Here is a 25,561-nt window from a genome sequence, read left to right as displayed (position 1 = left end):
ATGCAAGCTCTGCCTGTAAAAAACAGCCAATGGGGCGTCCACACATTTAGACACTTGATCTCTCAATGGACTCACAAATCTGCCAGAGACCCACATGTGAAAGAGAAATCTGCCAAACCTTCAGGAAAAAAAAAAAAAAAAACCAAAAAACTCAAGGGAAGATCTTTATCATCTTCCCTTAGAAGAGACGTTTTAGATAAGACACCTAAAGCCTGAGCGTTTAGCAGAATTCAAAGCCCGTGTGCTTCAAAGAAATGAACAAAAGAAGAGATAAGCCACTGGTGGGAGGGAAGCATTTCCAAATGAATACAACTCTGTAATAATAGAACCATAAAATGTAAACACACACACACACACACACACACAGCCAACCCTCCTTCTAAGTACCAAAATACTTGTGATGGTATAGGTCACATCACATCTCTTGGGGTCTCAGCGTATACAACTGTGTAGTCCCGACATTACATAGCACAGATTCGGGCACTGGCTTTATTCAGGTATACATTGTATTATACCTCTTACGTGGATGTTTTGTAGAAGTCTCCAAATGTTTTTGAACTTATTTATTGAATAAGCACATGTCACAGTGCCTGCCATACAGAGAACTCAATAACGAGGAAGGAAGGGAGGGAGGGAGGGAGGGAGGGAGGAAGGAAGGAAGGAAGGAAGGAAGGAAGGAAGGAAGGAAGGGTAGGTGGGTGGGTGGATGGGGGGATGGATGGATGGGTGAATGGGTGGATGGATGGATGGGTAGGTGGGTAGATGGATGGATGGGTGGGTGGATGGATGGATGGATGGGTGGATGGATCGATGGGCAGATGAGTGGATGGATGGATGGATGGATGGATGGATGGATGGATGGATTGGTAGGTGAATGAGTGAGTGGATGCATGGGTCCGTGGATGGACGGATGGATAAATTGAATAAATTAATGAATATGTGACATTGAGAAGCAATGCTAGGAAAATGGGCAGCTTCCATAGAGAGACCTTAGGGAATTTCACACACTGAGAAGTAAATAGTTATATGCATTTTACTGCTACTAGCAATTCTGAAAAAAAAAAAAAACCAAAATTGGTGATTTAAATTGGTACAACACAAAGGCAACCACATCCTTTCCCGCTGTTACATATAAAATATGATTCTGCTGCTCACAACACGTGCACACACACACCAGAAGGGACACCATATTGCTGTTTTAAATTTTTAATTGAAATGCATGAGCAGACCAGAATGCGTAACAGAAGTCTTCGTCGAGCGTGTGTCTTAAGCCAATGCACCACTGTCCAGAAGCAGGAGTTCTCTTCCCCACAGAAGCTACGCCAGACTCAAATATTCATCATCTGGACTCCTCCTGAAGTATGTCAGACTTGGGCTACTGTTCTTTGTAACCCAACACCACAGCACAGAGCACCAGTCTTTCCCCAGAATAACTGTCCCGTGTTACTCTGACGGCTGAGTACCGTCCCAACCCAGTCCCTCTAAGGCTATATCCCAATGGCTATCTTCAATTAGCCCCGGGGGCATCCTGTGTGTGATGTCAGCCAAGACTGCCTCCCAGAGCTGAAGGAAGCAAACCCTCCGTCACTCACATCGTGCAAAAGCTGTCACCACAACTGATGTCACGGACGTGCCCAGATTCCCCTAGCCAAGGGCTCACCTGCTTGACAGGATGGAAACTCTGGTCAAACACACCCACCGGGTTATGACATAACCATCACCACGTGGTTCAAACTGGTCTACCAGACCCTTCGATGCTCCACAGTACGTGCAAGACAAACCATTCTAACTTTTAAAACGTCACATTTACCTCTCTTTAGCTCAGCGATGCCCGTCGTTAATTATGATCGTGGCGGCCACAAGCAGCGACCCTGTGAGCTGTTCCAACACGCGGCATGAATTCACAAAATTAGAACACTTCTGAAGATGAGGATTTCTCCTGGAAGAAAGCTTCCAGTCTCAAACAACTGAGAATTGTCCCCAAAACAGCTGTGTTCAAATGGTTTGGGAACGTGCTGACTTGACCCGTTATTCAGGCTGAGGTAGTGATATCCGGCAACGAGCAGTCACGTGGGACACATCACAAATGGATCTGCCTCTAAACAAGGAAAAGAACCTCTGGAGATTCTCTTAGCGTGAGCAAGGTGTCACCAGAACCACCTGGACTAAACCCTTGGTTCTTCCAAACTGAGATGACGCTCCCTGCCGCAAGCCAGCTAGAATCTTCCTTCCACATCATCTCCAGCGTCTCCCAAATTGGGCGTCAGTCAATGGCACGTGGCGGTCCAGTTGGGTTTTGCAGAAGAGAAACAGCTGTAGTGTTTCTCAGACGCGCTCTGCAAAGTCTACGTGAGACTCACCCTCAAGATGTCTGAACGTCTACCTAATCCTCAAGGAAAGGACTTTCCATCCTCGAGGGTTCCTGAACGGGTATACCGGTGTCATTAGCTTCGGGGCAGAAGGCAACGCGCAGTGACGTCTAACGCTACGTGGGATAGATACGATAGCACCTGCCCAAGGCAGCATCTCAGAGCTCCTTGGGGCAAGACCAGGGAGCACGAATAAGGGTCTACCAGAAGTTTATTGCTGCTCCCATCTGCTGAAAGTGGGGGGCAGCCAAGAAGGCATGGAGAGCTTGGATCGGCGGGGGTGGAGGGGAGGGCTTCAAGCTGGGTTTTGGATGGTCTACGTTATTTTTTTGAGGCACTCAGGCTGGTCAGCCCTAAACAGAGGCACATAGTTGAACACCTGTTCCCTCTGAAGGGCCGGAAGGAGATGTCCACGCAACGGGACCATGCAACAGCACCGTCTATAACCACACACGGAGCAACACAACCGGTCAGGTTACTGCAGAAACCGGTCCAGCTTCTCCTGGATGCGGGCAAACGCATCCTTCCCCATGTAATCGATGCGTCCCTCCTCCCAGTGTCTCCTTTCCTCCTCAGGACTCGGGGCCTTGACCTTCTCTTCGATGGAAATCTCGAAAACGGAGACGGCCAGGTCAACCTGGGGAAGACAAAGAGACAGGAGGCGGTCTTTGGAGCCATCAGCGGCACAACATGCCATCCGCTTCAGCGACTGGTTCTATGAATGAATCTCCGCTCTCTGGGACCAAATACGTGCTGCGTTTCACACCATAATCTTAGAAGAAGATGGTTTTGGTGGCCATGTTTTGTGAAGTCTTATAAAGTATCACTGTACTTGGGTTCACTTTTTCGTAAGAGGTGTTTCCATTTCTAGCCACTGAACCTTTTGAGACACACACCTGCACTGATTTAAGGCTTCTACCCACCGCAAACCTCAATGTTTTGAATCACTTGTATATAATCAAACTACGTGAAATCAAGAGGATGTTCACCATATGTGAATAAAGCCTATAGTAGTTTGGACGGCCTGGCAAAGCCATCGAAATAATAATCCCAGTGGTTTTCTGCTCACAAATGGTAAGGTTTCTACCTCCTTAAAGCAAAAAACTGAGACAACATATAAATACACACGTGTGCAAACACATATACACACACCCCTTTTGTGTGGCACTCAAATGGGTCAACAAAACTAGCAAATATGTTTGCTTTGAAAATTTCTTACCAAGAATTAGAAAAGATGTCTACAAATATGAATGTGGTAATAATACACACACACACACACACACACACACACACACGCACACACACAGAGACGCTAAACGTGACTCGGGTATTCCCCAGACACTATGTGTCAACGGGATGATATTAGATGCCAGATGGCTAAATTCGAATTTAGATGCCCCTGGGGGGACCTGGGTGGTTCGGTCTGTTAAGTGTCCAACTGTTGATCTCAGCTCAGGTCATGACCTCACCGGTCGTGAGTTTGAGCTCCCTAGTCGGGCTCTGGGCTGACAGCGCAGAGGCTGCTTGGGATTCTCTCCCCGCCCCTCTCCTGCTTGCATTGTCTCTGTCTCTCTCAAAATAAATAAATATTTTATAAAAAAACAGGATTTCGATGTCAGTGGGCTATGGTACTCTGTACTCCATTTGCAACCGTGTTTTTAAAGAGTTTGTACGGAAACCGTTCTGTTTTCTGCCCTTGTCCCCGTGTGTCGTGTTCAGGCCATCCTACTGGTCAAGGAAACAGCCAGAGTGGGAAAGAAAAAAAAAGGTCTTTTCCAGAATACCTTCTTTTCTCTGCGAGCCCTTGGATTTGGTCCCGGCACATCTCTGGGAACTAAAGCTTTCTGGAAATAACAGGACCCATAGCACACATGTCACACTATGCCAGCACAAAACGGTGTGCTGACTGCATCACCCGTGATAACCAGAGAAGGTGCGTATCTGAGAAAACCAGAAAGTCCCCCGATTCTGTGACACACGGAAGGATACAAGATACTGAGCATCGTCCGAGAAAGTGAATGCGCCCCAGTGAAGCCAGGCACCAATCACGGACTCTTGCAGAACACTCCTAGGTCTAATTTCCACCCCCATTCCCTCCTCAGAGAAGGCAGTGAACTCACCTACGGTCCCAAACCCACCACCCGGCTGAGCTGTTACATAAGGTCCTCCGAGCAGCGCTCCCAAACCACGTTCCCCTCTAAACACTATTCGTCTGAATCACAGAGCTTCAAAGCCGTACTCCCAGAGCTGAATAGGCTCACATTCCACATCCTGCCCAGCAGAACTGAAGAGACGCCATCACCAACCACTCTAGAATGCGGTTGAAAGTAGTGTATTTGGCATTTACTACCTTCACATAGAGCGAGACAGGGCGTTCACGTTTTCTCCAGCGCTAACGGCTAGTAAAGGCTTTGTGCCGACTGTCCTCCGTATTGTATGGTCAGCCAGATTCCAAATATTGCTATAAACTAGATATCTTTGTTCCCCCAAATTCCTACCAACCCCCAATAGGAGGGTATGAAGACGCGGGGCCTTTGGGAGGTGGTCAGGTCATAAGGGTGGAGTCCCCACGAATGCGACGAGTGTCCTTATAAAGGGGACCCCAGAGGGCTCCCTCCTCCCTTCCGCTGTGGGAGAGCACAGTAAGAAGACAGATGTCCATGAACCAGGAAGCGGGTCGCACTTCCATCTTGGACTTCCGCCATGCACAACTTTGAGGAACAAGTATACCCTGTGCGTCAGCCCCACGGCGTATCGTGTTCGGCTATGGCTGCTCAAACGTACTCAGGAACATGTGATCATTAGAGGCTCAACGCCCAGCTCTAGAGCCGTATTAACTACTCCTTAAAGACCAAGAGGTGTCATTCAATGGCTGTTAGAAAAAAAAAAAAATTAGCAATTGCTTTCACTAAATATACGCACAGAAAGAAGAAAATTTAAGAACAGAACGTTCTGGAAGAGGAAGGAAAGCAGTACATGGGCCATTTGGATCAGAAGGCTCACCCCCAGAATTTTCTGCTTTTATCCGCTTCCTTCGAGACAATGGCTCCCTCAGCATTCGTTCCCACGCTCGCCATACAGAAAAACAGCAAAGCCCCCGATGGGTCAGTGAACTTTTGCAGAACGGCGTTTAAAAGAGAGAAAGGCCATCGTGATTAAGGACGGAAAAGAAAGTGACCACAAGCAACCCAGGCAAGTGCTGCAAAGGACAAGGACGCGGATCAAAAGCACCAAAGAGGCTGGGGGAGTCTTATTGCAAGAAAGTCAGGCTGGAAATTGACGTAGCGGTTGGTGCGTGAATACGGCTGGCCTCAGACATGGCGGACGGCATCCACCAGGAGTGCCGGACAAGACAATTAGGGTACCACCTCCAGAGCATCCTGAGGACTAGGGTCCCCGGTGACATCCACAGGGGGCTCCTGGCTCGGTTCCACGGCTTCCACACACGGGCCACTTTCTGCTTGATCCGCAGGCCGCTAGAAACACAACCAGGCCATCGTTAGTCTGCGGACGGCTTCAGGACAACTACAGCCTTAACCACGAGGACAGAGAACTCTTTGCCGGGGGAAAATAAAATCAAAGGCACACATTGTGCTAAATGGCCTCTTCTGCAAAGTCTAGAAATGTGGGCTCCACCACTCCCACCTTCTCCTCTGACACCCACCGTTTCTCGCACAACACAAGATGCCGCAAGTTCTTATGGGATGTGCCAAAGCTAATTTTTCACACAGGGATTCGATTATAGTTCATCCCCGAGCAACACGGGGCTAGGGGCATTGACCCGCACACAGTCGAAAATCCATGTATACCTGTGGACTCCCCCAAAAGGTAACTACAACTAGTTAACCAGTGACCGAAAACCTTACCAATAATATAAAAAGTCGAGTAACACGTTTTTTTTTTTTTTGCATGTTCTATGTATTATATACTGTGTTCTTACAAAATGTAAGCTGGAGAAAAGCAAATGGATTAAGACAATCATCAAGGAAGAGAAAATACATTTATGGTACCGTACTGCATTTACTGAAAAAATCCGTGTACAAGTGGACCTACGCAGTTCAACCCCGTGTCATCCAAGGGTTGACTACAGGTTACACCAAATGCCCACAGGAGCATTTTACTAAGCTTGCCTCTTGGGCAGCACAGCAGCCTCTGGGTTCAATCTTCTGATGATGCAAGCAAATGACAGCCCAGATTCACGAGGGCAAATTTAGAAAAAAACAGGGGTAGGACTCCTCATCCTTCAATACTGATATTAAACATGGGTCCAAAATCGTACCAAATTTTTTTATTTAAAAAAAATACATATATGGGAGAATATATGTCATGGTGATGTTACACCTTTGTCGTTTCTAATGCTTCCTAAAGGAAAATGGAGTGACCAAATGGCCGACAGGAAACAGAAAGATGGAGGAGAAAAAAAAAATCTGAACAGATGACCAGGTCCTTTATAGACTAGTCACCACACAACGTATTTGAGGTGAGGTAAACCATTCAGAAAGGTCATGGGACGAAGAAGAAAAGCATGGGGAATCTTTGGTATTGACAGACACAGACACATTGAGAAAACAACACTAGGAGACACAGATGTGCGTAAGGAGTACAAATGAGGTGTACCGAGGTGGTCTGGGTCTCTGTGGAGTCTGCACATTGGGGGGAGGGTGGTGATAATGGGTCACACCTCACTCCAGCGGAAGTCTCAAGTTCAGGCCACCCTATCGTCTGTTATAAAGAAAGAAAGAAAAGCAAATTAGGTCAGCCCTCCTGCAGGTATCTGAAAACACCCAATGTCTTTTTTTCTGCATCCATGATACAAGGGCAGCCCGTTAAGGAAGACGTGTGGGACAGACGCTGCCGGGCTCACCGATGCCTGTGTCTACTCCTCAGTCTCGGGCTCACGCGTCCCAGCCTCCTTGCCCCTACATGGAGCCACACAAGGACTTCTCACCCACACGCATGAGATCTAATGTGACTCACCTGGAGCAAGGCGGAATACACGTTCCTTAACCTCTCCACTCCCAGGTCAGGTGAAGCCTACTTCAACTGGGGTTCCACCAGAAAACAAACCCCGACCGAAAGTGATTTGAGTGACTATTTTCTCACTTTTTCCAAGGATGGTATGCAGCCAAGATCATTCCAGGTGCACGAGAGACAGCATAACGCATTGTGTTCAATGGCTGGCTATGACACGAGATCCTAATTGTCCCTCAGGGAGTCACGGCAGAGAAGGGATGTCCTAGAAGACGCTGGACCGGAATAAGAGGAGGATCCTGGACCCCTCGGTGACTGCATGGAGCCACACATATCTTTGTCACCACAGTTGACTAGGACATGGGCACGGATTTTTCCTCATTTGGGGATGTTTGTTACACGGCAAGCCTGACCAATTCACAATCGGGAAGCAAGCTTGCACCCACAGGCTGGGGGCCATAAATGCTCTGAAGGCTTCTGCAAGACTAAGCTAATCAGTCAGCCACAGCGACTAGAGAACGCTGAGTATGTGCCCAACTCTCTGTGCAAAAACACTGCGAAAATCATGCAGGTGGACTGGGCTGAGCTTGTAAGATGGATATTATAAATACACCTGGCACTTTATTTCCCCTTGAGGCAACCAAGATGCTGTCGAGAAGAATCTGGGCAGACATTTTAGCAGTGTCATGAGGCTGAGGACCCCATAAATGATGAGGCATCCAAGAGGGACCCTCTGAACGCCACAGGCTTTCACATGGGACCACACTAAAAGGAGGGCCAGAAACAGCGACTCTTACAAACACAGAAGCCCGATTTCACACCAGCTCAACCCCTCATAGGGTGTGGGCACACCACCTGTATGAAGACTTCCCTCCAGGAAAGACGAAACAGAACAAAACACAATGCTCTCTGGATGAGGATAATATGATTCAGAGCTTCCAATGACCCCAGCAATTTTTCCATGTACAATGAATGTCTTGAAGGCTATTCAAAATCAACTAGCATAGAGCAAAACAAGATCAAATGAATGAAAAGCAAGAGGGAACAAAATCAAACCACAAGAACATGGGGCGCCTGGGTGGCTCAGTCGGTTGAGCGTCCGACTTCAGCTCAGGTCATGATCTCGCAGTCCGTGAGTTCAAGCCCCACGTCGGGCTCTGGGCTGATGGCTCAGAGCCTGGAGCCTGCTTCTGATTCTGTGTCTCCCTCTCTCTCTACCCCTCCCCCATTCATGCTCTGTCTCTCTGTCTCAAAAATAAATAAACATTAAAAAATTTTTTAAAAAACCCACAACAACATGAAATCCACATATATGACTTATCAGACACGCACTATAATCAATAATCAAGTCTAAAAAATACTTTAAATGAAATAAAGGGGGAAATTAGAGAATTTCAAAGGAGTCCAGAAACTGTCCTATTAAATATTTTCTGTTTACTGGAATTAAAAACACAGTAACTGGGGCGCTTGGGTGGCTCGGTCTGTTAAATATGCAGCTTCAGCTCAGGTCATGATCTCATGGGTCGTGGTTCAAGCCCTGCGTCAGGCTGTGCACTGACCGCGTGGAGCCTGCTTGGGATTCTCTTTCTCCCCCTCTCTTTCTGCAGCCCCCCCCCCTCAAAATAAGTAAACTTAAAACAAGCTCACAGTAACTGCAGTTAGGTGTCCAGGATATGGGTTTAACAACTGATTAAACACAGCTAAAGAAAAGATCGGTTAACTGGAGAACAGGCCAGTAGAGTGAAGCATGGAAAGCCAGATGGGAGGGAAATGTAGAGAAGTGAGTCACAGATACAAGGAACATCATAAAAAGTCATACTAAAGATCTAATTACAATAACAAGAGAGTAGGTGAGTGGGGAGAAGGAAGGAGAGAAAGAGGGAGAACAGAGAAAGACAGAATGCTCAGAAGGAACACAGGGTCAAGGAATGCTACAAACTCCAAGGAGGACAAACACAAAGAATAAACAACCCAGAGCCATCGTGAGGAAACAGATAACCAAAGCCCAAGAGACAAATCTTACAAGCAGCCAGAGCAAAGAGACAAATTGCCCTCAAGTGCAGAAACAGGATCCTGGAAGACGGACTTGCTAAGAGATCATGGAGGTCAGAAGACTAAGAAACAACATTTTTAGGGTGCCCTTGTGAAACTACCTGCCAGGGGAGAATTCCACATCCAGTAAAATATGGCCTAAAATGAAGGTACATAGAACATGTATGAATGACATTTTAAGAAATTACTATACAATTTTTCACTTGGAGATGATGTGATTTAGCATGTCGACTGACCAAAAGAATCGAGGCAGAATCTGTTCGTGTGTAAAAATTTAGCAAGGTAGCTGGATTTCAAAACTCAAACATATTTCTATACACCCACATCAAGTAGTAAGAAAATTAGTTTTTACAATGATACCATTTATAGTAGCCTCAAAACACACCAAAAACGAGGAATAAGTCTAGTAAAATGTATCCAAGATCCCTACCAAACAATTTAACATATTGACATAAAATAAAGAAGATCTACCTAGAAATATACTATGTCCACAGAATGGAGGGCTCAACATTTTGGAGATATCAGTCCTAAAACTGATCTGTAGGTTCAGTGCAATCACAGCTGAAATTCCAGAAGACTTTTTTGTTTGTTTTCCAAGACACTGTAAAGCTGATCCTAATATTCACAGGCAAATTTAGAAGAGGCAGGGAAAGAAGAAAAAAGTTGAGGTACTTGTATGACCAGTAATAAGACTTATTTTAAAGCCATGGAGGCGCCTGGGTGTCTTGGTTGGTTAAGCGTCCGACTTTGGCTCAGGTCATGATCTCACGGTCCGTGAGTTCCAGCATCGTGTCGGGCTCTGTGCTGACTGCTCAGAGCCTGGAGCCTGTTTCAGATTCTGTGTCTCCCTCTCTCTCTGACCCTCCCCTGTTCACGCTCTGTCTCTGTCTCAAAAATAAATAAACGTTAAAAAAAAAAAATTAAAGCCATGGTCATCACGGCAGTATATTACTAGTGCAAGGAAGGGAAAGATAACACAAAAGAATATAGAATCTGAAAACAGATCCATCCACAAATGGGCACAGGAATGATGGCAAAGGCAACATGACAAAGCAGTGGGGAAATAACAGCTTTGTTGTTAACCTGTGCTGAGTTCATTCTAGATCCACATGTAATAGTAATGAATGTTGACCCCAAGCCCATTCCCTACCCAACACCCATTGCAGGTGGATTATATACTTACATATAAAAAGAAGACACAATACAAATTCTGTAAGACATGCAACGTCTTCATCACCTTAGTTTTGGGACAGATTTTCCTGAACGGTGAATAAAACAGACTCTACATAAAGGAAATACTAAAACCTGGGTAAACTAGGAATTTCTGGGCATCAAAGGATGCCATTTGGGGACTGAAAAGGTAACCGAGTAGGAGAAAGTATTTACCGTACTACTGGAAAAGAGCTTGTATCTGGAATATATACACATTGTTAAGACTAACTTTAAAACAGGAGACCCTGGAGGAAAAAAAATGTTCAAAATATTTGAACGAGCATTGCCAAAAGCGTCACAGCTTGATAAGCATCCAAAAATTGTCTCATGTTAATTCAGCCTCATCTGATACATGCACACTAAAACCACAAGGAGACGCCCTACGTGCTCACTGGCACTCTGGAAGGTTGCTGACGAGGTGAAGCCACCAGGATTCCCACTAGGGGTGCCGCCACATGCCAAATCCTTGGCAGAAATCTACTAACGCAAAAGGGTACATAAAAGCCCACCCTTTGATCTAACGACCCCGCCCCTAAGTATCACCTCACCAAAAAAGCGTGTGCAAGGGCAACGCCAGGCACGCACAACGTTGTTCCCAGCAGCGTTATCTGTATCGCCCCAAACGGTAGTATCCATCAACGCTAGAATCAATATATCGTGTCCTCCTACAATTTGACACCATGCAACCCACAGAATAAACCAACTACTGACTCACTCTGCAAGACGGAAGGATCTCATAAATGTGTCGCGTGAAGGAGACCAGACTAGAAAGAACATACTGTAGGATCCCATTTATAAGGAGCTCAAGAGCACTCACAAGTAAGTGGTAATGGTGGGCCAAGGTCAGGGTAGCATTTTCTAGTGACCAGGAGGGTGAAAGGGGTCTTTTGGGGTGAATTTTCAGGTCCGGATTGTGGCTATTTAGAATTTTTTTCACTCTGAAAATGCATCAAGGTATATACTTACCACGTGTGTCATTTTTTACACATATGTCATCCCTCAGCTTGAAGGGAGGAAGGGAGGGAGAGAGGGAGGGAGGGAGGGAGGAGGATGTTCTACAAACAATAAAAACAACTGATAACTTCAAAAAAATAAATGGCATTCCTTGTCTTTTCACTCACTACATTTCCCCACCCAAGATACTGGAGGACAAAACACATGACTGAGAAAATAATAAATGGCAAGTATACTTGCCTAATACATCAATGTACATGGGAAGAAAATTAGACCTTCGGCTGTAACTTTTGGAAACAGATACCGAGTTGTCAGTACTGGTTGCCATATTTACAAAGGCTCCTGTCTTCCATCAGGATCCCAAGGTCAGGACCCAGCTCTTGTACATTTATAGGAATTTATGAAAATAGTTTTTTGTTTTTCGACTGGGTTCCAGCTCCCCAGATCAAAGACCCAGAGTCAACAATTCAATACATGGCCGGTAGGTGGCAGTGATGCTGTGTAATGAATTCCAAAATAAAGCACTTCGGATACAGCGAAGGAACGCGTTCCTTTGGTGTTTTTTCTTTCAAGTTCTTCTTTAAGTTCTAGTTGGTTAACAAAGAGCATAATACTGGTTTCAGGACTGGAAGTTACCGATGCGTCCCGTCCTTTTAAAAGTGTGAGGACTGGGGACGCCTGGGTGGCTCAGTCGGTTGAGCATCCGTCTTCGGCTCAGGTCATGATCTCACTGTCCGTGAGTTCAAGCCCCGCGTCGGGCTCTGTGCTGACAGCTCGGAGCCTGGAGCCTGTTTCAGATTCTATGTCTCCCTCTCTCTGACCCTCCCCCGTTCATGCTCTGTCTCTCCCTGTCTCAAAAATAAATAAAAACGTTAAAAAAATTAAAAAAAAAAAAAAAGCGTGAGGACTTCATCGCTTGTAGAGACACAAGGTCATCATCAGAGAATCGAGCCACTGGGATCCTCAGAGGTGACCCCTCCCTGGCCCTAATGACACATTTCAGCAGACGAGTCGGATGTCTTCCCTTCCTGCCTCTGCACGTCTGGAGGCTCCCTTCTGCCTGAGCACTTGAATGTGAACCCAAGTTCTACCTCAAGGTGGATGGTTCTAGACTCCTTCCTCGGCAATCTGCACACACTGGTTACTCATGGCAGGCACCCGCCGTTTGGAGATGTCTGGGAAGCCTGGGGCGTGGAGGCATGGAGGTGCAACAAACTGTAGACTGCCTTCCACAAAAATGTCCGCTAAACTTTAGACATCGCTTTTTCGCCGAGGCGCCTGGGGGTGGCTCGGTCGGAGAGGCGTCCAGCTTCAACTCAGGTCACGATCTCATGGTTCGTGGGTTCGAGCCCCTCATCGGGCTCTGTGCTGACGGTTCGGAGCCCGGAGTCCACCTCGGATTCTGTGTCTCCCTCTCTCTGTGCCCCTCCCCCACTCATGCTCTGTCTCTCTCTCTCTCTCTCTCAAAAATAAATACACACTAAAAAAAATTAGACATTGCTTCTTCTCACTGAGAAACAGCTCCCCCAAAGCCGTGTACAGCACAGAAAATTTAAGGGGAACAAAAGTGCCTTCCAACGTGAAGACTTAAATCCAGAAATCTTTCAACACCGGATATTATCGCAATGTATTCACTTGGAGATACGGGGTCTAGGAACACCAGTGTCCTTTGGGATTACCCGTAATCCTTTGGGATTATGTCCCCCACGAGTATCTCCGGACTGATCGAGGTGTGGGCAGCCTCGAGCTCCTTCCAGCGGCTCCCACACAGGGTCTGTTTCCTGGCTTTCTCCCGCTTCTGGAGACACCGGAGGCCCTGGCTTGTGGCCACGTTCCTCCAAAGCCAGCGGAGCTCACGTCTTCTGTCTCTGCCTTGCTCAGAATCCTCTGATCACGAGGTCCTCATCCGGATAAGGTAGCATTTTCAGGTTCCCAGAGTCAGGACGTGCCCGTGTTGGTCGGGGAGAATCATTTGATGTACCCGCGGGTGCAATGATGCACGTGAACGCAGGAGCCCCCCCACATAAAACTGTGCAATGATCCACGTGAATGCAGGAACCCCCGCCCCCCACGCCAAAGCCAGAGCCTTGGAAGCAGGCTCTCAGCTCTGTGTCCTTGGGGAACCAGCGTCTGACTCTCCCATCACAGCCGTGTGGACGTCGAGTACTCACGTCCTCCGAACGGCATCCCTTGGGGGAAGGCGGGATGTCCTCTGTGACCACAGTCTCCTCCAAAGGGCCCTCAGCTGGCCAAGGCTGGCTGGACCCTGCTGATTCTGCACACGGCTCCCCGACGCCAGTCTGCAGAAAGATGAACACACTAGCTAAGTCCTCCTCCTATGTTTCCAACTCTGCAGCTGCCCTGGGGACCCCAAGACTCATACCATGCCCTGCGAGGCCAGTGCTCCCCAACTCGGTAAACATAGCCTTGCCCAGGGAATGCACACAGACCTGGGAAACCAGGACTCCAATGTTCTGAGTCGGCTGTGCAGACAGCCAACTGCTCTGGAAACAAACCCCAGCACCCCCACACACCCTGGCCGACAGAGAGCCCCTCGGGCCATAGGGGCTGCTGGCCACGAGACACCTGCAAAGGTCAGCTGTGATCAAACAGGTGACAGGTGGTTCTCAAGCAAGCTGCCCCGTTCTCGTGAAAACCACCTGTGTCCTCACTGTTCTGGACGCCGTATTTCCCACAAGCACCTGACTCCACGTCTTATTTTCCTCCCCCCACAACCTGACGCCTGGCTCACCGCCCGGCGGGAGCACGGTGGCAACCTGAACGCAGATAAACTTGTATGCGCTCCTGTGACACGACCCGAGACCCCGAGTCCTCAGAAAGAGAAGAACCACTTGGTTCCACCAGACAGAACCCGCAGCAAAGACTGAACGACGGGTTCTTTGCGATTTCCCATCAACGCAATGAACGAGCCGGTAAGCAGCGATCAGGTAAGAAAGTTCCCTGAGACCGAATTCCAAAAACTCTTTTGCGAGGCACCTGCCGTTCCCCTAGTCGGCGGACTGCACACACATCGTTTCGTAGTGCGTTAAGAGTCACCGGGACAGGGGCGCCTGGGTGGCGCAGTCGGTTAAGCGTCCGACTTCAGCCAGGTCACGATCTCGCGGTCCGTGAGTTCGAGCCCCGCGTCGGGCTCTGGGCTGACGGCTCGGAGCCTGGAGCCTGTTTCCGATTCTGTGTCTCCCTCTCTCTCTGACCCTCCCCCATTCATGCTCTGTATCTCTCTGTCCCAAAAAATAAATAAAAAAAAAAAAAGAGTCACCGGGACATTAAAAAAAAAAAAACATATCAGCGCCAATCTACAGTTTCAGAAATACTCTTCACCCACGCGTCGCAACACGTGCTTCAACTGATGATCTAAATTGGAAAGTGTGTCCTCGCAAGACATGGTAATCAATCCCCCGCGGCCACTCATCCCCCAGCGGCTCTTTCCCTTACACAGGCAGCTAATTGGAATGATTTATGCACGAATCCTGTAAGTCTCAGCAACACTCTGGCTCATTAAACATTCACGATTCTGAGCCGAAGGTGGGGGTGGGGGGAGGGGGACAATAACCACACAGGGTGTCTGTCTGTTCAGCATCCTTTATGAAATACAGCATGTGGGAACAGAAGCCTGAGCTTCTAGAAAGTACACCGGGCATTTGGGTCACGCACAGCATCTACCCGTGCCCAACGCCTGTTTCCAGAGGGCGTCACCCGCTTACGGCGTGTCCCGGAGCCACGTGCTCTCCCGCATCCCGGAAGCTCTCGTAAAGAGGCAGGACGCTGTGCTGGTAGACTGTCCACCACAGGTTGAGGAAGGACGTCTGGTGCTGGGTCCCCAACCCGGAGCCGTCCTCCAGCACCGAGCCCGTCTGCGGATTGTACTTATAGTTCCATGGCTTTGTGGGCCCCAGAAAGTGCACGACCTTTGCACTCGAGCCGAATCTGAGGAGGAAACACACAGCATTCCACTTTCCACTTGGAAGTGACCACACACACACACACACACACACACACACACACACACGGAAAGCATCACGCGGCCATGAGACACGTCAAAGACAGCAGCAAGTAAACACCTGTCTCAACCCTACTAATTGGACCCACACTTAGGTTTCCTTAAAGATAACGGTTTCAACACTCCACATTTGCAGTATCTGGTTTTCTACATACCAAGGAACATAATCATAACCCACTGGGGTATTCCCCCCAAAGCAGAAGAATCAGTCGAGAACCCTATAAACATGGATACTGGGGGATGTAGCCCAAAGCATCAGCTCCTTAAACCAGTAGGGATCAAAACCAAAATCACTTTTATAACGGATGGCACAGGATCCAGATGAGAAAAGTGACTTCTCTCCTCTCAAGATTGTGGATTTTCTCCTCTCAACCTTTTTTTTATTTAAAAAAAAAATTTTTTTTTAATTTTTTTTTTAACGTTTATTTATTTTTGAGACAGAGAGACAGAGCATGAACAGGGGAGGGGCAGAGACAGAGGGAGACACAGAATCTGAAGCAGGCTCCAGGCTCCCAGCTGTCAGCACAGAGCCCGACGCGGGGCTTGAACTCACGGACCATGAGATCATGACCTGCACCGAAGTCGGACGCTTAACCGACCGAGCCACCCAGGCGCCCCATAAAAAAAAATTTTTTTTGACGTCTATTTATTTTTGAGAGAGAGACACAGAGCACGAGTGGGGGAGGGGCAGAGAGAGAGGGAGACACAGAATCCGAAGCAGGCTCCCGGCTCCAAGGTGTCAGCACAGAGCCCTACATGGGGCTCGAACTCGGAAACGGTGAGATCATGACCTGAGTCGGAGTTGGACGCTTAACGGACTGAGCCACCCAGGCGCCCCATCTCCTCTCAACATTTTAAAACATTTTTTCCATATCCGTCTTCCCATGAAATTTTAATACTATATTTGCACTGTAATGTGTGTTCCGTATGCACATCTCTGGTTTATACATTAAAAAGAATAGGATGTTTGCACTCCCCAAGGACCAATTTCTGCCCCTTGGAGGCAGTCTGGCCCGTTAAACATGCACACTCTAGAATTATTCTGTCCCTACATTTTGCTCAGATTTTCCACTTTTCTTTATAATAGCATCACCCAGAGCAGCAAATCTCAAACATTTTGGTCCCAGGACTTTTTGAAATTCTTAAAGTGCACGGAGGACCACAAGCCTAGATTTGTTCACGTGGATTCTATCTGTACATATTTATTGCAATGGAAATTAAAACTGAGGAATCTGAAAACAGATTTAACCAATTCATTAGAAATCAATCACCCCCTGAGATGTTGATGTTCATTTCGTACTTTTTTCATGAAAAATAACTGTATTTTCATGGACCATCCCAAGAGGAAACAGCCAGCTTCTTATATCTGTGTGCATTCAGGACACTGTTTTTGGTTTTTTTGTTTTTCAGTGCATTTTTTATTACATCATAGAGTGTAAAACTCCTATACACTCATGAAAAAGTGAGAAGAAAAGAAAAAAATAACATCTTAGAATTATTTTTTTAATTTTATTTTTATATATCTTAGAATTATTTTTCGAGTCATTTTGACTTTGCAGACATTAAAAAGAACTGTGGGGAACCCCTTGGGGGTTCCTCGGACCACACTCTGAGAACCACTACCATTAAAACTCCATGCCTTGACTTCCTATAATTTATAATTACAAAAGGCAAATGGAGGGAGGATCTAATATTTTTTAATTTTTGTTAATGTTTATTCATTTTTGACAGACAGAGAGAGGCAAAGCATGAATTGGGGAGGGGCAGAGAGAGAAGGAGACACAGAATCCGAAGCAGGCTCTAGGCTCCCAGCTGTCAGCACAGAGCCCGACGCGGGGCTCAAACTCACGGACCGCGAGATCATGACCTGAGCCAAAGTCGGACGCTCAACTGACTGAGCCACCCAGGCGCCCCAGGATCCGATTTTTTTTAACCCAAATGCCAAAAGCTGATAAAGATTCTAGAGACAGGGTTGCCGGAAAGCAGCTGCTCCAGGAGGATCTGGAACACAGAGAACTTACCGTTTGAAGGCGGGGCTGTAGGTGTATGCCGTGTTACTGCTCAAGTTGTAGATGAACGGTAAGTGCTTGTGGATGTCTGCCGTGGACCAGCTACTGAAGAAACTGTTCAGTAAGCCTTGATCTGCCCCTAGATGACAGAACAGCACTCAGAGAGAATTCAAGACTCGTTTGAAGGGCTTAATATACACACCCAGCCGCGAGGTCCCATTACGTGTCTCCTCTCTGCCCACTACAACACGACCGTTCGTCTCAAAAGGGAGTGGTCGCCCACACCGTTAATCTTAACACTGCATATTGTCTCCAAAATTCTCCACCCATAACCTAGACCATTGATGATAAACTCACACGTTGTCTCCAGAATTCTCCATCTTGCCCACAATGAACCCCATCTGGTAGCAACTCTCGATCAGTCTCGTGTTTTCTTTTACGTGACAACAGTCGTAGCACGCTCCCCCTCTATTAAAGCCTGTTCCAGCCAAATATCGGCTTCTCGTTGGGTCACTTTATTCTACTCCAGGGGCTGGCCAACCAAGGCTTACCTCCTGTATGATCAGGATTGGGGACCCATCCTTCCTACTCACTGCGGATGTTTTCAATGCTTTTCTACATTGCGTATTTACTGACTGACTTCACTAATTCCTAACACGCTGCCTGGCCCTATTCTCCCACACCCGTCTTTAACTCACTTCGATTTGCCATTCACATATCTGGGGGAAGGTGAGCATGAGGCAGGGATATGGCTCCTGGGAAGAGCCCCGTTCTCTTCCACCCACGTCCGGCTTCCCTCGCTTACCGTCAAAGCTGCCGTGGTCCACGGCATGTCGCAGCAAGAGGCCGTGCGTCTCGAGAGACGGTTGGAAGACAAAGACGCCGCTGTTGAAGCAGTCCGGCCACCCGGGATCCGGGGCTGCGGAAAACTCCACCCTGTCAAACAGCTCATCGATATTGGACAGCACCTGGCAAAGCACAGCATGGGAAACCGTGTGGCCACAGGTCTCTTACCTCTGGGATGCGGGTGAAAACGCCACAGACACTTAAGGACGGGCAGACTATGTCCAGCGACTGGAAAGCCGTGCATGTTTTTTGACCGACTCTTCTGTTAGGCTTACAACAGACACAGGAGAGCGTTATGAGTAAGACTGCTCTCCGGCTCATTTCAGGCGACTGAAGTAACACCATCTCTGAGACATTATTTTCTCAAGGTTTTTAAAATCCTGCGTACAGCTTGCCCACCTGAATATCCTCTTTAATCCAGCAAAGGTGGCCAACGAAACTCTGCAAACCCGTGAACGGAGAGGTTTCCGAGTCAACGTGATGTTGCCTTCCAGAGCTTAACTATTAATTCCAGATTAATCCCTCCAACACCCATTGCCTTTCTAAATTGTGCTCTGCTTGGAAAAAGAAGACGTTACTCCCATGCTGCTACGGGTCTTATTTTCCTTGGCACCTCCCCGTCTTCCCATAGAGATGCTTTTGCCCCACCAAGACGACCTACAATGGACTGGCGACATCCCAACTCCCTCTCACGCTTTAGCTTTCCAATGGCTGGTTTTGAAGGCAGCCAACATAGGCTCCCACCCTTCGGGTCACTACCCTAAATGACAAAGGGAGGGAGCCGCAGCCTCAGAAGCCAGCTGTTCCAGTCCCATTGGGACTATGCATTTCAATATACAATCAAGGCAAAATACTTTTTTCTAATTATTCGATTTCGTGTAGATGAAACGATGTGATTAGAAATCCCTCCTAGGGAAGGAGCGTGGCTTCAAGTCCCTTAGTGTCCCGAACGGGGACTACGGCAGTGCAAGTGCTGTGTTATACCTGGCTCCGATGCGCTGAATGTCAATGCTGGTGACAGAGATGGAGGTAGGGACCCAGCAGTAAGAACCAGCAGGCGACTTAAAAGGGGTCTTTGAGGGGTTCCTCGCTGTCCCCCCCGTACTCACCAGAGTATCTGCATCCAGGAAGACGCACTTGCTGTAATGGGTGAGGGTCCAACAGTGAAGCTTGGTGAGGGTGACCCCAAGCTCAGGCCTCTTCAGAAAGGCCAGGTGGATGTAGTCTGCACTGTCCATCAGGTTCACCTCGATCACCTCATCAAACACCTTCGACAGGATAACCCTGGAAAAGAGCCACACCAAATACTAGGAGAGCAAGGGAATATTCAACACAGGACATGCTATCCCTTCAAGACGACACCCCTTTGCTACTCACAAAACGGAGCACGGATCCAAAACCCCTAGCAACTTTGGCAACCTCCTTAGCAAACTCTTTGCTACTCACAAAATGGAGCACGGATCCAAAACCCCCAGCAATCTTTGTGTTCAGGCTTTATTTTTGCCATGGAGTTTTGTATACTTCCCACTCAGGCTTAAGCCTTACACAAACTTAAAAAGCTTGACAACTATACAAAATTGTCTTAGACTGATTGTGGTCATCCCTTAAGAAGGCAATTCTCTTAGAAAAATGTGTGTGCTGTGGGAATGAATGCTGAGCAGATACAGACAATCTTTATCAGTTTTTGTTTTATGATCATTTTTTATTTTTTTCATTTTATGTATTTACTTTTTGCTTGTATTTTATGTATTCAAAACCTACATTGTTGGTTGCATACAAGTTCAACACTCAAATGTTGAAAGACATTTTGTCAAAATGAAATTTCCCTCTATTCCATTAACTTATTTTTTTGCTTACGTTCTACTTCATCATAGACCAGAATGTTTGGGGATGCAAAGAATTAAGGAAGAGCTAGAAAAAGGATGGTGGAAGGTCAAAAGGATACAGGGAGCCAATCAGGAGAGTTACCCATGCCCAAGCTGGAAGCACTTTGAACAGGAAAACAAATAAGAAACCCAAAGTATAAAATGAATCTTCATGGGTCAATATTAGTATGAATATTAGTATCAAAAATATATTAATATCATATTAGTATTAACATGCTAATTAATAGATAAGTAAATGGGAAAGAAGGACTAGCAGAAGAATTCCAAATAATAAATGTATTAGGAATGAGGGAAATAGAAAATCACCATTGGTGGCTGGGTGGTTCAGGTAAGCATCCTACTTTTTATTAAAAAAAATTTTTTTTAACGTTTATTTATTTTTGAGACAGAGAGAGACAGAGCATGAACGGGGAGGGTCAGAGAGAGGGAGACACAGAATCTGAAACAGGCTTCAGGCTCTGAGCTGTCAGCATGGAGCCCGACGCGGGGCTCGAACCCACGGACCACGAGATCATGACCTGAGCCGAAGTCGGCCGCTTAACCGACTGAGCCACCCAGGCGCCCCCATCCTACTCTTTTTTTTTTTTTTTTTAATTTTTTTTTTCAACTTTTTTTTTTATTTATTTTTGGGACAGAGAGAGAGACAGAGCATGAACGGGGGAGGGGCAGAGAGAGAGGGAGACACAGAATCGGAAACAGGCTCCAGGCTCCGAGCCATCAGCCCAGAGCCCGACGCGGGGCTCGAACTCACGGACCGCGAGATCGTGACCTGGCTGAAGTCGGAGGCTTAACCGACTGCGCCACCCAGGCACCCCACCCCCCATCCTACTCTTGATGTTGGCTCACAGATGGTGAGATCGAGCCCCGCATCAAGGTCTGTGCTGACAGCGTGGAACCTGCTTCAGCCTCTCTCTCTCTCTCTCTCTCTCTCTCTCTCTCTCTCCCTTACTTGTATGCATACCCTCTCTCCCTCTCTCTCACAATAAATAAAATAACATTTGTAAACAAGAAAAGAAAAGAAAATCACCATTAGGCTAACACTGCAGTAATAATTGCTGTTGACAAGGTTCTCCGATGGATGCTAAAATCAATGGGTGAAGGTTTTGAGAAGCAGCAGCATGTTTTCATAGTCTGAATGTATCTCCCCAAGATATTTATCAATTACAAAGACAAAAATCATAACCCCACAGACAGAACCTTACCCATGTGACCAAGGTTAATATCACCCTAACAGGACACAGCCACATCACATACTCCTTGATAGGATGCCCTAAAAGAGGTACATCACTCCTGCAGACTTCTTTTTTTTTGCCAAAAATGCATAACCTCTACTAACGAGAAAATATTGGACAAACCCAAGCTGAAAGGAATTCTATAATATAACTGACCAGTACTATTTGAAAATGTCAAGATCATGACACGTAAGGAAAGAAAAAGAAAATGTGATAGATGGGAAGTCACAAGGGCAGACGTGATAATTAATGCAGGGTCCTGGATGAGAACAGAATCATCTAATATCAAGCACATCCTTTCTTTTCCACATTTTGTGTTGCTATTGAAGGTGCCTCCTGTACACATCCAAGATATGGCTGGATTTTATGCTTTTTTTCCCCTGGCGGTAGTCTCTCTCCGTTAAAAGGGGTTTTTAACCCATTCACCTTTAGTATCATCATTGACATATTCTTACTGAGTCCTGCAGTTTTATTCTTTCCCTTTTTTTTTTTTTTACATTTATCATACTTTCTTCTTTGTAATCCTTTCCCGCCTTCCACTGCATGGATTAGATTTTTTTTTCCATTCCATGCATTTTTCCATTAATGCTTGGGAAGCATACATACCCTTTATAGTCTTCTGGTGGTTATAGTCTTCCTCAGACTGTCAACACACATATTTGAACTTATATTTTCTGGGGCACCTTGGTGGCTCAGTTGGTTGAGCATCCAACTTCAGCTCAGGTCATGATCTCATGGTTCATGAGTTTGAGCCCCATATTGGACTCTATGCTGACAGCTCAGAGCCTGGACCCTGCTTCGGATTCTGCGTCTCCCCCTCTCTGCCCCTCCCCAGCTCGTGCACGGTCTCTGTCTCTCTCAAAAATAAAACATTTAAAATTCTTTTAAAAATATATTTTCTACCAAACGTGAAGATAGTCGGCATCTGTATGTTCACCCCAGAAGAGGCAAGAACATCACCTGATGTTCACTTCTGTCCCTCCCCACTGCACTCCACAATCACCTTGTTGTGGAGTGTAAATCCCAGACTATTTTCGTAATTATGCACAATGCATTTACAATTTAATCCGAGTTCTACTTAGTTATTTGTTTAGCAATGCTTCTTATATTACAAGTTCCTGCCTGGATTCATAGTTCATTCTGGTTGAGTACATCCTGAAGTAATTATGTTCCCAAAAGGTCTTTGAGCGGTAGAATTATTAAGCTTTTATGTATTTGGAACATCTTTATTTTGCTTTCGAACTGCATTAATGTGGCCGAATTGAGAAATCCCGTTCCACAAGTACTTTGTGCTCCAGAGAATGTGAGACATCCACTGTCTCAACCTGACGGATGCTCAATTGCACTTAGCGCCTTTCTCCGCTCTTTGTTGGGTTCACTCATGTGCTCAACGCTCACGGGGCATTCGCAACCTAAAATCCTTTCTCAAAGCGGAAGTAGGAGATGAGTTCCTCCCTACAATCCGTTCTTTTTCTCTTTTTGAAATTTCCATTATTAGGCAGGTGTTGGCATTTCCCAGTCGATCCGTTGTATCCCGTACCAGCTTTTACGCTCGAGCCTTACGTTTTTTTGTGTGCTTCACTGAACAGTATTGAAAGTACCTACGTGTCTGAAAGAGTACTGTTTCAACGCCAAGTTCCCCTTGCTTTTAACCCAGTTATTTATGGAATTTATGGCATCCTCAGGGTTGTGTAAAGATCCGGGAGCCAGGAGGGTGGAGGGCAAAAAAAGCATCACTCAGTGTTGCTACAAATAAATGGTGGTGTCACGTCCTTGAATTCTTTTGTTCAGTTCTGCTTGTTTTCTCAAAAGAAATCCCTGGTCTTGGAGTTGAGTGTCACGAATACAATTAGTTTGAAGCTCTGAGCACGTGCTCCTGGGTTTGTTTCTGTGCAGAAAGATGACTCCACTCTGCACTTGGACCCTACAGCGGACAAAAGCAGAGTGGTGGTCCCCATGCTCACACCCTTGGTCACTTGCGGTCACCTGTCACTGTCTGTCTTCTACTGGACCACAGGGCACCGTTCCTCAGCTCTCCCGACGCCTGCAAACCGTGTCATGATTCTCCAACACTGGACCTTCCGAGGGTTACTGAACGTTTCTGAATATTTTACGGTTCGTCTTCGGTGGACCAGAAGACTGCCAGAAAGTCAGTGTGGACAGCTTGTACCGACCCCGAGGAGACGGGAACAGAGGAGGGAATCACATGGGAGTCATGGGGATGCTTTGGACTCTTTGAGGACTGTTCTCTCTAAAAAAATATGACTGTCCCCAATCACCGGGGCAACTGATGGGACAGGAGGCAACCAGGAAGTACCCCACGTTTTCCATCTTAATCCCAACCAAGACTAACCTGTCTGGTTACGAATATCCTCCAAAGATATAGTGATGCTTCCCACCCTCCACCCCTGTTACGTCCACCTGTCCGTCTGTGCGTCCTGTTTGTAAGACTTCCTTGAACGTGATACAGACAATAAGCCTCGTCCCCACCGCAGATCTCCTTAATGTGCCCCTTAGTTTATTTGTTTGATCTTCCACGTTTACACATGGTATTTCTGACCAACAGAGGTCTGGCTCTCAGCCTCTGATTTAATTTAGAATGGTTTTCCCAGCTTTCGGATGAATGGCCCATCCATCATATCAGTGTCTGGAGACACGTGTCTTTCCGACAACCGCAGGGAGGGTCGTGGGTGGTGACTCTACCGGCATATCTCGAATGGAGACCAGAGATGCTGGTCAGCACCCAACAATGCACAGGACACCCCACAACAGACAGACATCCAGCCCCAAATGGCAGTACTGCCCGAGCCAAGGCACCCTGATCTACCGACTTCTAAGATTTGTGTACACTTTAAAAAATGTTACACTTCCTCATCTGGATTTCATCCTGGTACACGTTTAACTTTATATTAAAAGGATGGGATCACTGCCTTTCTCTGTAAATCAAGTTGGGGTCTCAAGCTTACGATGGTTTGTTAACATAAATGAACACGTTCATTTTCCCCCCTAGGTTCTGAGATAGTACCTATCACATGGAAATGAATTTCTTGTGGCCAACGTAACAGAACATCCTTGATCAACTGCCCAGTCTCAGGACCTTCTCACTGATAAGTCTCTGTTCCCCACCCCCAGGTACTGGGTAGCAATGTTTTCTATGCCTTCTAGCATTCTTTTTTAAGATTCCGGGTTTTTTTAAGTTTATTTATTTATTTTGAAAAAGACAGAGAGAGCGCCAACCAGGGAGGGGCAGAGAGAGAGAGAGAGAGAGAGAGAGAGAAAGCAGAATCCCAAGCAGAGAATTTCTGATTTAAAATGTCTGAGGGTAATGCTGTTTTTTAAATGTGTTTTGCTCTTAATGTCTACGTTTGTCACATTACAGTCAAAGGACATAACATCCAATTCCTGCGCCAAGTAACACATTAAATGCCTCCTTGTGCCGTGAGTATAAAATCAATTTTTCTAAGTGGTCCGTGGCAGATGAGAAAAAGGGCCATTGTTTATAGAACACGTAACGTTTAAGAGATACCTTATGCTTTATTCATTAGATCAACTTACTTACATGTCTGCTTTGTGAGTTAAAAACCAGCAAAACGCTATGAAAAGACTCTCCCCCTACGGTTCTTTCCGTTTGCCTGTGTACCAGATAGGTTTTATTTTTACGTGCTTTGTATAGGGATCGTTGGTGCATGGTCTTGAGCGGTATTATATAACGTGTGAATTCTCCACTTGATTAGATAGCGTCTCTTGCCTGGATCCTTACACTCGGAAAAACCCTCTGATCGCCTCTGCTCTTCCTTCCTTGTACGTGTGATCCAATCCATCTGTCCATCCTTTATCAAATGAATATATCAGATAGAGGAGGAGGGGTGGGGGTTGGGGAACAGGTGACAAGGACGAGGAAGGGCACCTGTTGCGATGAGCCCCGGATCCTGTATGGACATGTTTAACAACTATATTATACACCTGAAACTAAAGAGTATATATGAACTATCCAGGGGTTTAAATAAAA

At 46.6% G+C, this 25,561-nt stretch overlaps 1 protein-coding gene across 5 annotated transcripts in view; it reads right to left on the bottom strand.

Annotated features, from left to right (window-relative positions):
- Positions 1 to 1,190: 1,190 nt before the first annotated feature.
- The window catches only part of GYG2 (glycogenin 2), a 33,272-nt gene continuing 8,901 nt past the window's right edge, over positions 1,191 to 25,561 (bottom strand). For 3 of the 5 annotated variants that reach the window (XM_058712439.1, XM_058712438.1, XM_058712442.1), the window contains exons 4-11: positions 19,544 to 19,718; positions 18,394 to 18,556; positions 17,601 to 17,727; positions 15,284 to 15,506; positions 13,730 to 13,858; positions 6,987 to 7,091; positions 5,738 to 5,845; positions 1,191 to 3,006 (exon numbers count right to left, since the gene is read on the bottom strand). In XM_058712439.1, the coding sequence (XP_058568422.1) occupies positions 2,845 to 3,006; positions 5,738 to 5,845; positions 6,987 to 7,091; positions 13,730 to 13,858; positions 15,284 to 15,506; positions 17,601 to 17,727; positions 18,394 to 18,556; positions 19,544 to 19,718 (1,192 nt within the window). In that variant the 3' untranslated portion in view covers positions 1,191 to 2,844. Of the gene's footprint in view, positions 3,007 to 5,737; positions 5,846 to 6,986; positions 7,092 to 13,729; positions 13,859 to 15,283; positions 15,507 to 17,600; positions 17,728 to 18,393; positions 18,557 to 19,543; positions 19,719 to 25,111; positions 25,383 to 25,561 lie in introns of all 5 variants that reach the window. The other 2 variants (XM_058712440.1, XM_058712441.1) reach the window with 2 other exon arrangements.

This window comes from Neofelis nebulosa, chromosome X, assembly GCF_028018385.1.
Source record: "Neofelis nebulosa isolate mNeoNeb1 chromosome X, mNeoNeb1.pri, whole genome shotgun sequence".
NCBI lineage: Eukaryota > Metazoa > Chordata > Mammalia > Carnivora > Felidae > Neofelis > Neofelis nebulosa.
The sequence above is the reverse complement of the archived record's forward strand: the minus strand, read 5'-3'. Positions and strand labels throughout refer to the sequence as shown.